This window comes from Suricata suricatta, chromosome 4, assembly GCF_006229205.1.
Source record: "Suricata suricatta isolate VVHF042 chromosome 4, meerkat_22Aug2017_6uvM2_HiC, whole genome shotgun sequence".
NCBI classification, from domain to species: Eukaryota; Metazoa; Chordata; class Mammalia; order Carnivora; family Herpestidae; genus Suricata; species Suricata suricatta.
The window spans coordinates 89,573,779-89,588,297 of record NC_043703.1 but is presented as its reverse complement, the minus strand read 5'-3'; the positions used below and the strand labels follow the sequence as shown (position 1 = coordinate 89,588,297).

The following is a 14,519-nucleotide window of genomic DNA, read 5'->3' as shown; positions in this document are numbered from 1 at the left end:
AAAAAAAAAAAAAAAGAATATATACAGAATTCTTGTAATTCAATAGAAAGACAGCCCAATAAGAAAGTGGACCAAAAAAACTAATACACATTTAACTAAAGAAGATTCGCAGATGGCAAATAAGCTAATGCAGAGATCATCAGTCCTGAGGGAAATGAAAATTAAAACCACAAATGAGCTACTGCTACACACCTATTAAAAGATGATTAGAGGCAACTGGTGGCTCAGTCAGTTGAGCACCTAATTTCGGCTTAGGGCACAATCTCACAGTTCATGGGTTCAAGCCCTGTGTCAGACTCTGCTATCAGCACAGAGCCTGCTTTGGATCCTCTGTCCCCATCTCTCTTCACCCTTCCCCCACTCATACTTTTCTCTCTCTCTCTCTCCCTCCCTCCCTCTCTCTCTCTCTCTCTCTCTCTCTCTCTCTCTCTCTCTCTCTCTCAAAAATAAACATTAAAAAGAAAAAGAAAAAAGACTGACTATATCTAAAGTGGGGGGGAGGATGTGGAGCAACTAGAACTCTCCTACACTGCTGGCAGGGAAATGGTAGGGTCACTTTAGAAAACAGTTTGGCAATGTCTTTTTTTTTTTTTGAAAGAGAGAGAGAGCGAGCGTGCATGAGCGGGCCAGGGAGAGGGAAAGAGAGAGAGAATCCCAAGCACAGAGCCTGAAGAGGGGCTCGAACCCACGAAGCCATGAGATCATGACCTGTACCGAAACCAAGAGTCAGACACTTAAGCATCTGAGTCACCCAGGCTCTCCAGTTTGGCAATGTCTTAAAAACTTAAACATACAGGGATGTCTGGCTGGCTCAGTTGGAAGAACATGAGACTCTTGATCTTGAGTTTGTGAGTTCTTGATCTTGAGGTTGTGAGTTCAAGCCCCACATTGGGTACACAGATTACTAAAGAAAAAGTAAACTTAAAAAAAAAAACACTTTAAACATACATTTATCATATAACCCAGCCTATCCACTCATAGATATTTACCGCATGGGGAAAGAAAGCAGATGTCCATAGAAAGGCCTGCATAAGAATGTTTATAACTGATTTTAATAGCCCCCAAATTGAAAGAAAAAAAAAGTCCATCAGTAGGGATACATAGCCATACAATGAAATATTACTCAGCTATGAAAAGGAATAAATTATGGATACACACAACAGCACTGATGGATTTCAAAATAATTATCCTCTGTGAAAGAAGCCAGACCCCCCCCCAAAAAAAGAGTACCTATTGCATGATTCCATTTACATAAAATTCTAGCGAATGCAACTGATCTGCAGTGACAGAAAGTAGATCAGTGATTTCCTAGAGGCAAAGGGGAAAGGAGAGATAAATTTATTACATAAATGTACAAGGAAATTTTGAGGGTATTGGACATCATTATCTTGATAATGATGACAGTTTTATGGGTATATACATATGTAAAGTGAATAAATTGCATGCTTTAAATGTGTACAGGTTAATGTGTGTCAATTACATACCTCAGTGAAACTTCAAAAAAGAAAGATGGGTTAAAGTGTAAAACATAGGTGTGAATATTTTCTTTTACACCTGGTAGCTCATCCCGCCTCAAAGGTCCTCTATGCTGGAGGACCCTTTTCTAGTCTAGAAAACCCTGTCTGACTTGCATTGTGTAGACCGTGGCCTGTCCTGACATCCAGGGGAGAGAGCTGGGAAAATCCTAGAAGATCAACTCTCTACTGGAGGTAACTTCAGATGAATACCAAAGTGTCAGGGAAATACGATGTAAGTAAATCTATAAATATAAAACATGCATTATGTGGACTGTGCATTAATTTTGCTTATAGAAGTAATCACAAGAAATTCTTAATAATGACTACTTGGGGAGAGAAGTGGCCATGAAGAATACACGGGCAGGGAAGCTTTCACTTTTCATTTTGCACCTTTCACTAGTATTTGTATGTTTTTCTCCTTTTTTAAAGATTTATTTTTAAGCAATCTCTACACCTAACATGGGGCTCAAACTCACAACCCCAAGATCAAGAGTCGCATGCTCTACTGACTGAGCCAGCAGGGTACTCCTGGTATTTGAATTTTCTGCACTTGATATGTAGAATACTTTAAGACAATAACAACAGGGCTTACCTAGCCAGTGAGGTTATTTGTCTTGGTTTTGTTTTATTCTTTTTACAAGAAGCAATCTTATAAGTACTATCTGAGAGGGAGCAAGGAAGGAAAGTAGAGAAGGAGAAACGAGACAGAATACAAGTGAACAATGACAGAAAAGAAAGTGACCCACAAAACAGCGGACTGTCCACGGGAATGCTGAAGCCCCAATGACTATAATACTGGAGCCCGGGGACAGAGGGAAAAAGCATGGTGACCACATGCGGAAGAACAAAGTGTCCAAAGACACTGTTCGTGAAAATGAAACTATGTTTTCCTGAGAACTAAGTTTCTCACCCACTTAAAAAATATCCAGAGAATGTACCGGCCATCATCATTTTATTTTGTTATATTCTCCCCCTCCTACACGAATATTATAGAAGCTGGTGGGGAATGGAATGGGTAGGTAAGAATGAACAACACTGTGTTGGAAGCTGAAAGGACAGAACCTACGCGTGTTTTACTCCTTCTCTAGAGTGATTCGATTTCACTGATAGGGCTCCTTTTCTCCAGGCACTGCTGCCTACTCAGTGTGCTTGGCAGAGTTACTGGCCAGTCCCACGCTGGCACAGCCAAAGCACGTTAGCTAAAGAAACATGAGGTCATTTCTTTCAAGCAATTAATTGCACAAGAACATGTTTGCTTTCAAAACCAAATTCTGCCATTAAAAAAACAATTAGAACTAATAAACGAGTTCAGCAAGGTTGCAGGATACAAGGTCTGTATACAAAAATCTGTTATCTTTCTACACACCAGCAAGAAACAATCTGAGAAGAAAATGAAGACAAAAATTCCATTTAAAATAGCATCAAAAATAATAAAAATACTTAGGAACAAATTTAACAAAAGAAGTGTAAGACTTACACACTGACCAAAGAAATTAAGAAGATCTAAATAAATGGAAAGATATTCCGTATTCACGAAATGGAAGACTCAATATGATTAAAATGGCACATCGGGGCGCCTGGGTGGCTCGGTCGGTTAAGCATCCGGCATCGGCTCAGGGCATGATCTCATGGTTCGTGGGTTCAAGCTCCGCGTCGGGCTCTGAGCTGACAGCTAGCTCCGAGCCTGGAGCCTGCTTTGGATTCTGTGTCTTCCTCTCTCTCTGACCCTCCTCTGCTAACACTGTCTCTGTCTCTCAAAAAAAAAGAAATAAAATAAAAAAATTTTAAATGGCACGAATACTCAAAGTTATCTACAGATGCAACACAATCACTATCAAAACCTCAGCTGCCATTTTTACAGAGGTTCACAAATTATCCTAAAAATAAGAGGGAAATACAAGAGACCCAGAATAGCCAAAATAATTTTGAAAAGAGCAAAGCCGGAAGACTCACACTTCCCAATTTCAACACTGCAAGCTGCAGCAATCAAGAATCTGGGGTACTGGCATAAAGATATATAATTCATGGAATAAAACTGAGAATCCAGAAATAAACTCTTATATCTTTGGTCAATTGATTTTCAACAAGGGTGCCAACTGAATGGAAAAAGAACAGTCTTTAAAAAAAGGTTTTTTAAAATGTATATTAGAGGGACAGAGCACGAAGTGGGGGAAGGGCAGAGAGAGAGGGAGACACAGAATTCAAAGCAGGCTCCAGGCTCTGAGCTGTCAGCATAGAGCCTGATGCGGGGCTCGAACCCATGAGCTGTGAGATCATGACCTGAGCTGAAGTCGGACGCTTAACCATCTGAGTTACCCAGGCGCCCTGAGAAAGAACAGTCCTTTCAACAAATAGTGCTTTTCAACAATTGGATATCCACATGCAGAAGAATGAAGCTGAACCTCTATCACACCAAATTAAAAAAACAACTCAGAATACATCAAGAGCTAAATGCAAGAGCCAAAAGTATAAACCTTTCAGAAGGAAACATAAGGGAAAAATATTCATGACCTTGGACTAGAAAATAGTGTTTTATTTGAAACCAAAAGCATAGGAAACAGTCAGAAAAAGATAAATTAGACTTTATCAAAATTTAAAACTAGTGCATCAAGGGCCACTATCAAGAAAGTGAAAAGATAAACCACAGAATGGGAAAAAAATATCTGCAAATGATGTACCGGGTGAGGGTCTAGTATCTAAAGTATATAAAGAACTCCTGCAACTCAACAAAAAAAGACCAACAACCCAGTCAATAAAAACATGGGCTAAGCTTGAACAGATGTTTCCCCAAAGAAGATATACAAATGGCCAATAAGTATATGAACAGATGCTAAGCATCCTTAGTCATTAGAGAAATGCAAATCCAGACCATAAGATACCACTTAACACCCACTAGTTTTGGCTATTAAAAGACAGACAGTAACAAATGTTGGAAAGGTTATGAAGGAACTGGAACCCTCCTACATTGCTGGTGAGAATGTAAAATGATGCAGCCACTTGAGAAAATAAGTTGGCAATCCTTCAAAAAGTTAAACATACAGTCACCATATGACCTAGCAATTTCACCCAAGAGAACTGAAAACACATGTCCCCATAAACACTTACATGCAAATGTTTATCATATCATATTCACATAATCAAAAAGTGGAAACAACCCAAGTGTCCATCAACGGACGAACAGATAAAATGTGGTACATCCATACAATGGAATATTATCCAGACATGAAAAAGAATGAAATACTAATACATGCTACAACGCGCATGAACCTTGCAAACATTAGGCTTAATGAAAGAGACCAGATACAAAAGGTCACATACGGTATCATTACATTTATATGAAATGTTCAGAATAATCAAGTTCATGGAGACAGAATTTAGATTAGGGGCTGTAATTAGTGAGGGGGTGGGAAGTGACCACTGATGGATATGAGGTTTTTTTCTGGGGTGATGAAAATGTTCTGGAATTAGAGAGTGGTGATGGTTGAGCAACTCTATGAATCATATTGAATCATTGCACTTTAGATGGGTGAATTACATGGTATGTGAATTACATCTAAATAACACAAATTCTGTCCCAGTTTTGATAAATATTAACAATGTTTCACTATGCCTGCAATGGCCTCCACCATCCTCTGAGATCTGGCCCCATAGAAAAAAACTGTGGGTGTTTGAATAGAAAGCAGTTTGTTATGTATCAGAAGCCAAATGACTGTAAAGTTAATGAAGCTTAAGCTCTGAGGTCCTCATTTGCATGGCCCCCTGTGAAGGTCCTAGGTTAGGTAGGAAAGCCAGGCTACAATCAATGGTCATTTCTACATGAACATTTCTGGAACATTACTAGATCTAAAGAGATCTAGAAGAAAGGAACCTGAACCTCCCAAGGTCCAGTACTTGGTATGACTTCTGTACTCACTCTAAATAAATGTTCACTTTCATACTTATTTTTCCATGTTGATGAATGAGATGATCAGATGTTATAATCCAGACAAGGATTTTAAAGCAACTGTTAGAGCTATGCTCAGAGTGGTAAATGATAATATGCTCATATTGAATGAACATATAAGAAATCCCAGTAGAGAAATACAAACTACAAAAAACATAATACAGAACTAAATGGAAATTTCAATACTAAAAATTCAAATATTTTGAGTCTCCAGGATTCTGCCCTGGAGGGTTAGGATCAGGAGACTAAAAATTCTTCAAACATAGCCAGGCTGTTGAAAGGGCGTCAGACAGTCAGAAAACATGGCAAATGTCCTCTAAAGCCTGTGACCCAGTTCTGTCTAATGAAACAAAATGGAAAGTGTCCTGATAAAAAGAGAGAAAAAAACGAGAAAAGATGACCTCTTCTCCACTTTTCTTTCTGCCTTGAACTGTTGTGTCATGAGAAACGATGATGCTTGGAGCGATAGCAGCCCTTCTGCAACTTTGAGGAGAAGTAGTGAGAAGCGAGACACAGAAGCTGAAGCCAGAGACCTAATACTGAAGATCTGCTAAACATACCATGGAACCCCCCACATCTGGATTTCTTGTCATGTGAGGTAATAAACTCCTCTTAATTGGATACTTGTCACTTATAGTCAAAGTTAAACTAACTAAAACATAGCTTCTCTTGAAAATGGAGAGATCTGGGGGCAGTTGGGTAGCTTAGTCAGTTAAGTGTCCAACTTTTGATTTCAACTCAGGTCATGATCTCATGGTTCATGAGATGGGGCAGTGGCCGGTTGTGGAGTAGGGCTCTGAGCTGACAGCATGGAGCCTACTTGGGATTCTTGCTTTCCTCACTCTCTGCCACTCCCCCCATGCTTGCACTCTCAATCTCTCTCAAAATAAACAAACTTTAAAAAATGGAGAAGTGTGCGAATACCAGATCTACTAGCCTCTCAGGACAGGAACTTTCTAGTTGCTCACTCGCTTGGTCCTCACAGACAAATGAGTCTGTCATTCCTACCTTATCTATCTTTTGAGATACATACAAAGCACTTCCTATTTTCCAGCCTCCCTGTACTCCAACCCCACCTAGCTAGAAGTAATCTTCCTCTCCTTGGAATTCCCACAGTTTTGTGGCTGTGTCTATCTCCTATTGTAATTGTGCATTTCATCTCCCACTTGGCTGTCAGCCTTTTGAGGGCAGGAACCATACCCTATTCATCCCTGTATCTCCCTCTGCCATCTAGCAAGGTACTGAATAGAGAAAACACTCAAAGTAGGTTTTCTAAATTAATGCATAAACACCCCTTGTAGTGAAAAATGTCAGTGTTCTGAAATATCCTATTCTCCAAGCTCCAAGGAGCTTAACAGGTGATGTATGCTGCTTCTCAAGCTAGGAAAGCAATATCCACCATACTCCAAAACTCCAGTGACCCCTGGATCTGAACCCTGTTTAGCCTTTAGCCCCAGTCATCCAGAGCACACCTGTAACAGTCCACTTTGAAGCCTGGGCCTGCCTTAGCTCTCCCTTTACTCAGGAGGTATGTTGAAATAAGGGTAATGGTATAAGACCTTCCACAGGATAGTCTGTGAAAGACAGGGGAGCCTGGGTGGCTCAGTCAGTTAAGTGTCTAACTTTGGCTCAGGTCATGATCTCATAGTTCGTGGGTTCGAGCCCCGCATGGGGCTCTGTGCTAACAGCTCAGAGCCTAGAGCCTGCTTCAGATTCTGTGTCCCTCTCTTGCTCTGCCCCTCCCCTACTCATGCTCAGTCTCTCTCTCTCAAGAATAAACATTAAAAATTTTTAAAAAAGGAAAAAGAAAAAAAGAAAAACAGCCAGTTACCACAAATGTCAGCAAGGGATGGAAATTTACACACATGCAAATGCCCTTGTTTTACAAAAGAGAAAGGCCAGGCTACCTGAAAACACATACACCAATCATAGTTCCAAATGGGAGGGAAGGCAGTTCCCAGATTCTGCCCCAGAGGGCTGTGTCCCACAGAGGACAAAGACACGCAGAGCACCTCAAGTTGCTAACAAATTCTGAGGAGCATGACTTCCTTTTATCCCCATTCTGGATCTGATTTAACCTTACACACGCTTTTTGAACTGGTGGCTGATTTTTAGTTCTAGCTTTTGGTAGATTCTCTACTGGTACCTAGTTCTTATCTTTAAATTTCTTATTTTTTCTTTTTTTTAGTTATGGTAAAAGTCACATAACCTAAAAATTTCCCCTTAGCCATTTTGAAGTGCACAGTACAGTGGTGTTAAGTATGCTCACACTGTTGTGTAACCATCACCACTGTCCATTTCCAGAACCTTTTCATCATTCCAAACTGAAAATCTATCTCCATTAAACACTAACTTTCCATTGCCCCTTCCCCTGGGTCCTGGAAACCACCATTCTACATTCCGTCTCTATGAACTTGATGCCCGTAGGTACTCCACATACGTGGAAACAACAGCACTTGTCTTTCTGTGTCTGGCTTAGTCACCTAGAGTAATATCCTCACAGTTCACCCATGTTGTAGCCTGTGTCAGAATTTCCCACCTTTTTAATGCTAAATAGTATTGCAGTCAATGTATATACCACATTTTATCCACTCATCCAGTCAGTGACACCTGGGTTACTTCCATCTTTTGGTTACTACTATGAACCCAGGTGTATAAATACCTGTTTAAGTCTCTGCTTTCAATTCTTTTATGGACCTGGCCTTTGACCTTCCCCCAACCAGTCAAGTTCCCAATCTTGGCATGGAATTTTCTAGGCCAGTCTCTATCCCAATGGGAAAGAAAGAGAAGCCCAGGCTGGGCTCATCAAGTGATACCGGAGCTGAACTGGCTGGGAACTCTGGAGCAGGTTCCTGGCCTCTCCTGATGAAGGCTGAATTGCGGACAATGGGACAAGGAGCAAAGAAGAGTGGGATGTCGCTTCTGCCTCTGCGGGAGGAGACACATACCACTGCATGGAGGAGAGGAGCAGGACAAGGAAGGCCTCTGTTCCCCAAAAGGGCAGGCATGCCGCAGAGGAGGCCCCAGAGGCTCAAGAAAGGGCAGCCCAGGCTTCAGGGGCAGAGGTTATGAAAAGGGTGGCGATGCCCAGACTGGTGCTATTCAGAGGACCTCAGTTATAAGGGTCCCAGAGTGGGGATGGGGAATGGGGGAAGAGGGGAGGGAGTGCAGGAGTCTGGAATGCTCTCATTTGACAGTTCAGTCAACTCCTGAAGTACAAGAGGCACAAAAGCAGAAATCCAAAGGGCCAGTGGGGCAGGGGTTTAATGCTGCATGGTGGGTCTATAACATTGGCCTTAAGTGTTAGGTGGTTTTGAATTTTAGTGAGAGGATCGGCACATTACAGCTGTGGGCAAAAGCAGGCTCTGGATACCTGTGAATCCCTCTCCTTGTCTGCCATAAGCAACTTTCAACTGGCTACATGATAGCTTTTGGTGCCCAAGTGTCTAGGTTTAGGTACCAAATGATGACAGCCTGGGAATGGTATAGCCACTAAATGGAAAATTGATTGCTCTGTGGAACTCTGAACATCTTCAAGTATAAAGATGACCTAAATCACCATTTCAATGTCGGGACCAAGGTACAGACTCAGAGCTCTCATTTTTGCCTGGATCAAACTTAGGGGCTCTGCTGATACCTAAGGAGCCAAGGAGGATTGCTGGTGGGGGCACTGCTTCAAGACCCTCCCCCTTGGTGACTCCAGACCAAGGATCTTTCCTGATTTGATGCAGATGTTCCTGAAACCCTCCCAAGCAAACTGGGACTCACAGGAAGAACTCAGAGGCAAGCTGTCCCTTTAAATCCAGAGAATTTATGTTCCAGACTGTTCTGGGATCCCAAGAGTCTGTGAGGTCAGCCTGGACTTGGCCACAGTGACATAGGTCTGAAGCCAGATCAAGGTGCCAAGGAGCCTGTTGGCTCAGCATTTTACTAATGCTGGAGCCGAAGCCAAAGATGGCCCGATGTCTCCATGTCCCAGTGATACAATGTCCCCACCAGCACCTCTCTTGCATGCTGGACTCCAGGGCTGCAGAGAGCTGTGTATTATATAGGCCCTTGAGCTTGGGTATTCAGGGCAAAAGTTTCCACTCTGCTCCCTAGTACTGACCAGACTGATGAAAGAGCCCATCCACACTGAGATCCCACAGGAGGCCAAAGGCTCCTGAAGAAGTTTCTGGAGGCCATGTCAGCAGCTAGAAGAAGAAAAAAAAGCAGGTTAGCTGGGTCACTCTTATGATATAATAATAGTAGTAAACCTTTATTGCTCCATACCAAATAAATTCTATTTAATTCACAAGTCCATGGGGTAGAAGGATATTGCCATTACTGACATTTTACAGATGAGAAAAATCAAGCTCAGAGGGGTCAAGCAACTTCCCCAGGGTCACAGCTAGTAAGTAGCAAAGCCAGGATTCAATCCCAGGCCTATGTGACTTGAAATCTACTCTGTCTACCTCCCAGTGTTAAGAGTATTGGTCCTTCTGGCCCTTACTCCCTGTGGTCACAGCCATGCCTCTACAGGGCAGGGGCCAGTGTAGAGAAGAGAGAGAGCTCGAAAACACTAAGTACACTCTGCTGGACAATGACAAGCCTGCTACTCTCCATGATCTTCATGTCATTTCCAGGTCACTGCCTTAACTTACAGTCATACACCACTGACTCTGGGAGGTACCTGGTATGGAATACAGATCCTCAAACAATGTAGTGGGGAGTGCAGGTCACCCATTTGACTCAAACTTACTGCGATCCTTACTTGAACGCTCCTTGAATCTGAGGATCATAATCTGGGGATCTGGGATGTGGAGAGAATATGACATAGAGAAAAGCAGTGGGACAGCACCTTCCCCACCAGGGCCATCTGGCTTGGGGACACACAGACGGGGCCAGGCCTTAGAGTTGGGGCAGCGCCTTGGCGGCCCTGTTCCTGCCCGTGGTCAGCCTTGCTGCATATTACACTATCCCTCTGAGAGTGCTGAGAGGAGCCTGTTGTGGTGGACAGCCTGGGCACATCCCCTCATCAGGCCTAAAACTCTCATACCCAGGGGCTGGGGGCTGGGGTTGTCGCTTGCTGAGAGTCCTGAGCCAAGTTCCTCTCCAGACATTGAACTTGCAGGGTGGGAGTGCCTCAAGGTCACACGCCCTCTCCAAGTACAGCCTTAGTTTGATAACTGGACAATGCTAGTCCAAAGGCCTGGACCCCTTGCCTCAACTAGGACAACTCTAAAGGGTCACCCCACTTCCAGAGCCCCTGAAGAACTGGTTGTGGGCTCTAGAATTTGCTCTGCCCAGCTTCCTTCCCTCCATTGGAGGTATGGCTCTTGGGAATACTCTCCAGGGAAGCGCAGGGGAACCCTGTCCCAGAGTCATCTTCCCAGGGATCTGACCTATGCTACCGGAACTCTGCCTCCCTCTTCCTCTCATAGCTTCTTGTAACTTTGTCATAGTTATCATTTCCCAAAAATAATATACATTCATTGAGAGCATATGCCACCTGCTTTTGTCCACCTTTCCCAGGGAGGCTCACCTGGTAGGTAAGCTTAGTAATGACCAGTGACCAGCTTAGTAATCCATGAACACTAAGGCCAAAGGCCTTCCACCCAGCTCCACTGCACACTCCACTGGGAGGAAGGAGGATGGCAGGCAGCGGGACCTAGTCTCCATTGAACTCAGTACATCCTTTCCAAGGATGAGCAAGGTTGAATGAGCAAGGCTAGAGAAATCTGCCTAACTCACCCATCCCCTCGCTCTCAGATCAACCCCAGGTATACACACGGGCCCCCAGCAGCCCTGTGACCCTACTCATCTAGCTGCTTTTTATTGAACTTGGGGGGTGGGTCAACCCTTGTTGGACCCTCCTTCCTGGGAATTTACTTGGTCATGGAGCCTGGGGAATAAGAGAAACTAAGGCCTGTCCTAGAATTCTAAGCCTTCCCCATCCTGGTTCCAGCTCTTCCTGAGTCCCTACCCTTAGATCCCAAGAAGCACCCCTGCACCTTTAGGAGAATCCCACTAGCAGCTCCAAGGAGCCCCATGGATCTCTGCCTTCTCACAACCATACTCCCCATTAACAATGTGAATTTCTGAAGTATGCTGAGTACCAACCACAGCTACATTCTAAGAATTTACCTGGGATACCATTTCCAAGATCCTTCCATCCCTAGAACTTACCATGTAGCAGGTACTCTACCCATGCCTGGGCGTGAATGAATATATGAATGCCACTTGTTATTAGAAGAAAATAAGTTCCAAGTGGAAAGAAAAACAAAACCCTCAAAGTGAAATATCAAGAGTCAACCATGTCACATGAGTGGCCATATGGTCACTGTGGTTGGCAGATGTCAGCTGCCCTGCTCCTCCTTCCCCCTCTAGAGACAAAGATGTTGGGCAGAGTCTCACCCAGAAGGATCCAAAGGCCAAGTGCACCCCTTTACTTATCTAGCTTAAAGCTGTTGGGGGAGGGGAAGCTTTTATTTCTCCTTCCTGAAGATGGAGAACAAGAACTTCTGAGGTAACATCATCCCTTCCAGATGACATCCATGTCCTAGGGCAGAGCTGTGGTGGGACTGTAAGGACAAAGTAAGTCACAGTCTTCATTTAATCTTCACATGGGACAATCAGTCCCTGTTTATAGAGTAAGAAACTGAGGCACAGAGCTGACATTAAATAACTAGCCTAAGGTCACAAGGTAGTAGTGGCAGAGCTGGAACTCACAGGTAGTGTCTGTCTGGCCTCAGGCTGGGTCCTCTGTTCTGTGGCCCGCTGCTGAGGTGACCAGGTGGGAGAAGAGAAAGGGCAGGGCTCATCTACTGCTCAGGACTGACTGACAGGGAAGGCACTCCATGTGGTGTCAGGGTGACACAAGGACCCTCTGTGGGCGACATCTCAGATGGGTTCTTTGTGCCTCCCAATGCCTGATTGTGCATTCTGTCATATACTGTGTAAGGAGCGAAGAGAAACTGTACTGACAAGGGGCAGAGAATAATGGCCACACTGTTCCCTGTTACTGGCCCACCAGTCCCTGTTGGGCCTGGGGGAGGGGCAAGGGCAACAGCCACACACTAGGGCCCCAGGAGCTGAGGGTGTCTTTTTCCTCTGGGGCAGGGAGGGGAGGTGGAAAGGATTCCAGAGGGAAGAGGAGAGAGTGGGAGGGCCTTTTCTGGAAGGCAGCCAGTCTGCCCAGGCTGAGGAGTTCCTAGAACAATCCACCCAGCATGGTGGCTCTAATTTACAGCTGGGGTCCAGGTCCCAACTGGCAGGAACGAGATCAGCTGGAACTTGTGACCCGCCTGTCCCCAGGCAGGGATGGTGCTGGGTGGGTGCCAAGGCGGGCACCCTCATGCCTTGCATTCAGACGACAGCAGCTGGCTGCAGGGCTATCCCTGCTAGGTTCGGTCTTTCTCAGGGTAAAGGTTCCAAGCCCAGGGCAGAGTGCATGTCCCCCTCAAGGCAAAATGTTCCAGCAGCAAGGAGAAGGAAGGAAATAGGAAGACAGAGCAGCCACTCCAGACTTCTCCAGAAACCTACAACTCCACAGAGAGCCAAATGTTCAAACACTGGGGCACACCCAGCTGTAAATTTATTATGGCCCTCACATTTCCACAGACACTGCCGGGCTACCTGTGGGACCAGGGCCAGGACCTGTGACTTGGGAGCATAGAGGAGCCTGGATACAATGGAAGCACCTGCAGAATAGCAAGTAGTCACAGAGAGGGCTTCTGGTGGCTCAGACAGCACCTGGTGAGTCACAGGCTCTGGGAGGCAGGGGAGTGGAGTGAGACCACAGGCTGGTCCCTGAACTCTGTGATGACTGTCATCACAGCCCTCCTCCCTCCCTTTGGCAGGCTGAGACAGACCCCGCAGCACCCAAGGCCAGAAGAGGGACGTGCCCATCCTCCCCTCAACAGCCCTGCCTGGGATGCTCGGCCAGCATGCTCCCGCCACCTAGTGGTGGGTCTGTGTTCCTCACCTGGAAGAGCCACTGGAGCAGGGGCACAGGGCAGTCAGGCATGTGCAGGTAGAGGTTGCTCAGGAGGCCACTGTGTAGGAAGGAGAGCTGCTGGGCCAGCGGGCAGCTGTGGAGGCAGAGGGGTGAGGTTAGGGGATGTCTCCACGCAGCCAGCCTGGCAGTCCCCCTCAACACGCCTGTCTTACTAAAGCTGTGGGGGGTTTCCACATTTCCATATTTCAGCTTCACAGGACGCCAGAATCACATCAGTAACTGCTGTGGGCAAAAACACTTAGAGCCATTGGTGCCAGGAACTGTCAGAAGGAAAAACAACCCATACCATCATCAGAATCATTTGCTCTCCATGAACATCGATCTCTCAGTGTTTTAAACATATGACTGGATGGTGTATTTTGTCCTTTCCATTTAATGGAGGGGAAAACTGAGGTATCTACCAAGGTTGTAAAAAGGCTCTGGGTCGAGATGAGGAGAGAACCCTGGAGTCACCTCTTAGCCAAGGGCCGAGGCTGCAGTGGGCAGACAGAATTACCCTCGGGGCCCACAGCATCTGGGATCTGGTTACACAGAGCATTTCTACCCCATCTTGTGTTTTTCCGAAACAAAGGACACCTGAGAAGATGGGAAAATAACAGAAAGGGGCCCAAGATGAGAGATTCTGGGAAGGAAATAACAAACAAAGGTGTCACAGAGAATCTTCAGGAACCATGTGAGTGAGGAGCAGAGTCAAGGGGGGAGGGCAGAGGGGGATGGCACTCAGCTATGCCTCATGCCTGTGTCCGTACCCTGGGTCTCCTTTCAAGACGGGACCCTGATGGACCACAGGGAGCTCTCAGAAATCAAACTGCAAGCATGGAGAGGAGCCTAGCTTGGAAAACTCTATGGCCCTGGTAGACCGTCTAAACAGGACCCCAGGTCCCTGTAAAACAACTTGAACTATTTCATGTGGTCGTAGGGCCTCTGCTGGAAGGTACTTTCAGAGTCACTTCAGAGGGGTTGGCTGGGCTTCACTACCCTTCCTGGTACCCCCAGGGAGGCTGGGTTTGGGGTAGGATTCTCCTACTCTCTGCATTTTGTGAATACTCCTTTGCTCTCT

The 14,519-nt window shown here is 45.3% G+C and overlaps 1 protein-coding gene across 2 annotated transcripts in view; it reads right to left on the bottom strand.

Moving 5' to 3' along the window:
* FAM178B (family with sequence similarity 178 member B) overlaps window positions 1-14,519 on the bottom strand; it is a 109,989-nt gene that overhangs the window by 58,634 nt on the left and 36,836 nt on the right. For both annotated transcript variants that reach the window (XM_029936214.1, XM_029936213.1), the window contains 2 exons: window positions 13,427-13,532; window positions 9,569-9,653 (listed from right to left, as the gene is read on the bottom strand). In XM_029936214.1, the coding sequence (XP_029792074.1) occupies window positions 9,569-9,653; window positions 13,427-13,532 (191 nt within the window). The remainder of the gene's footprint in view (window positions 1-9,568; window positions 9,654-13,426; window positions 13,533-14,519) is intronic.